The 1,777-nt window shown below is 36.5% G+C and overlaps 1 protein-coding gene across 1 annotated transcript; it reads left to right on the top strand.

The window, feature by feature from the left end:
* Positions 1-853: 853 nt before the first annotated feature.
* Positions 854-1,168, top strand: LOC118842568 (60S ribosomal protein L37a-like). Its single transcript, XM_036750019.1, has one exon. The coding sequence runs from the start codon at positions 854-856 to the stop codon at positions 1,166-1,168; it is 315 nt and encodes a 104-aa protein (XP_036605914.1).
* Positions 1,169-1,777: the final 609 nt, after the last annotated feature.

The following is a 1,777-nucleotide window of genomic DNA, read 5'->3' as shown; positions in this document are numbered from 1 at the left end:
GAATGACAGACAAACAACAGTACCTTATATAATTTAATCATTTAATCTCCATAATACTGTAAGGTAAATATAATTACCCTCATTTTACAGATGAGGAAACTAAGGTAGAGAGGATTTAAATTCAGGTCTTCCTGACTCCAGATCCAGAGCCCTATCCACTACACCACGCTGCCTATTTTTTAATATATTTCAAGTGTGTAAAATCTTATCTCCTCAAAGAACCACCTAACAGCAAGCACCCACTCCTAACCCAAACACCTAGCCACAGGGCTAAACTCCTCACAGGGGTACAAATTTATTCTCATTTTTAACACTAAAGTACTAATAGAGAAGCTAAGCAACTGGTCTTCTGCAAAATTTAATGATCAAACAAATTTGGGAATGCAAACATCTTCATCTGATGCTCGAACCATTATTTACTCCAAAATTATATAAAGATTATCATCTGACAAGAATCGGGGTATGAGGCTAGTTCCTGAGAACGGTCTGAATAACTCCAAATAATCACAAGAGTTGTCAGGTTCAAACCTGTTGTGTTTTAATGGCATGATGGATTGTGATATCCTGAAATTCCTAATTTAACTTTGTAAATATTCCCAGTGAGCTATCCAGTAGCAGTAGTGGATTATGCCTAAATAACACCACCAAGTGGTTTAAACCAGCTCTTACCAAACAGGGGTAAAGTTAATTACTTCTCCTATAGAAAGGACTAAAAATCTCTGCTATCATTTTTCCAACTCCACACAAAACTTTAAAACCAGAACTATAGCATTGTACTCCATGCATTGCAGACTGGGTTGGAAACAGATATTTTGTTAAATACTACATCCCTGCCTCTCCGAGCTCCAGTCCCATGACTGGCAACACGGCTAAATGCACCAAGAAGGTTGGAATTGTTGGTAAATATGGAACACGTTATGGTGCATCCCTCAGAAAAATGGTGAAAAAAATTGAAATTAGCCAGCATGCCAAGTATACCTGCTCCTTCTGTGGCAAGACCAAAATGAAGAGATGGGCTGTGGGGATCTGGCATTGTGGATCCTGTATGAAAACCGTAGCTGCTGGTGCATGGACCTACAACACCACCTCTGCAGTCACAGTCAAATCTGCCATCAGAAGTCTGAAGGAATTGAAAGACCAGGAAAATCTTCTTATGAAATACCTGTAGTCCATAGTCCAACAATAAATGGGTTAATTTATGGAATAAAATAAATAAATAAATAAATGCTACATCCCTGCTGAAACCAATGGAACTGTCACTTTACTTATGGCCAGGGCCTATTTACCTAGATCAGGTCTCCTGCCCAAAATTATGTTCAGGTGCCACATTAGTCTAACATTCTATCAGAAATATGTTTTTTCTCTTTTTTTTAAATACTCCTAGAAAAGCAATTTATTGTATTAAAAATGGAGAGATGTGAACTAAATGATAATACAACTGTATACACTTGATACTAGTTGAATAGCCAGACTCAAAGTTATTTGTTTGATGTCAACCTGGAAAGGGATTTGTGCTTGGGTTGATACTATTTAATATTTTTATTAATGACTTAAAAGCATACATGGCATCTTTGTCAAATTGACAGATGATACAAAGCCAAGGGTAGCTAACACATTGGATGACAGAATCAAGATCCAAAAAGATCTTGATGGAACAGAACAATGCATTAAATAAGACAAAATTTAATGAATACTGATGCAAAATCTTACACTTCAGTTCAAAAAATTAATTTAAGTACAAGATGAGGACAGTATGGATAGATAGCAGTTCATCTGA

Source organism: Trichosurus vulpecula, chromosome 3 (assembly GCF_011100635.1).
Source record: "Trichosurus vulpecula isolate mTriVul1 chromosome 3, mTriVul1.pri, whole genome shotgun sequence".
Classification (NCBI taxonomy): Eukaryota; Metazoa; Chordata; class Mammalia; order Diprotodontia; family Phalangeridae; genus Trichosurus; species Trichosurus vulpecula.
Note: the sequence above shows the minus strand (reverse complement) of the source record. Positions and strands in the feature narration are given on the sequence as shown.

What these genes read in the sequence shown, in the direction of transcription:
- LOC118842568 (XM_036750019.1), top strand. Translation starts at nt 854, where the DNA reads ATGACTGGCAACACGGCTAAATGCACCAAGAAGGTTGGAATTGTTGGT.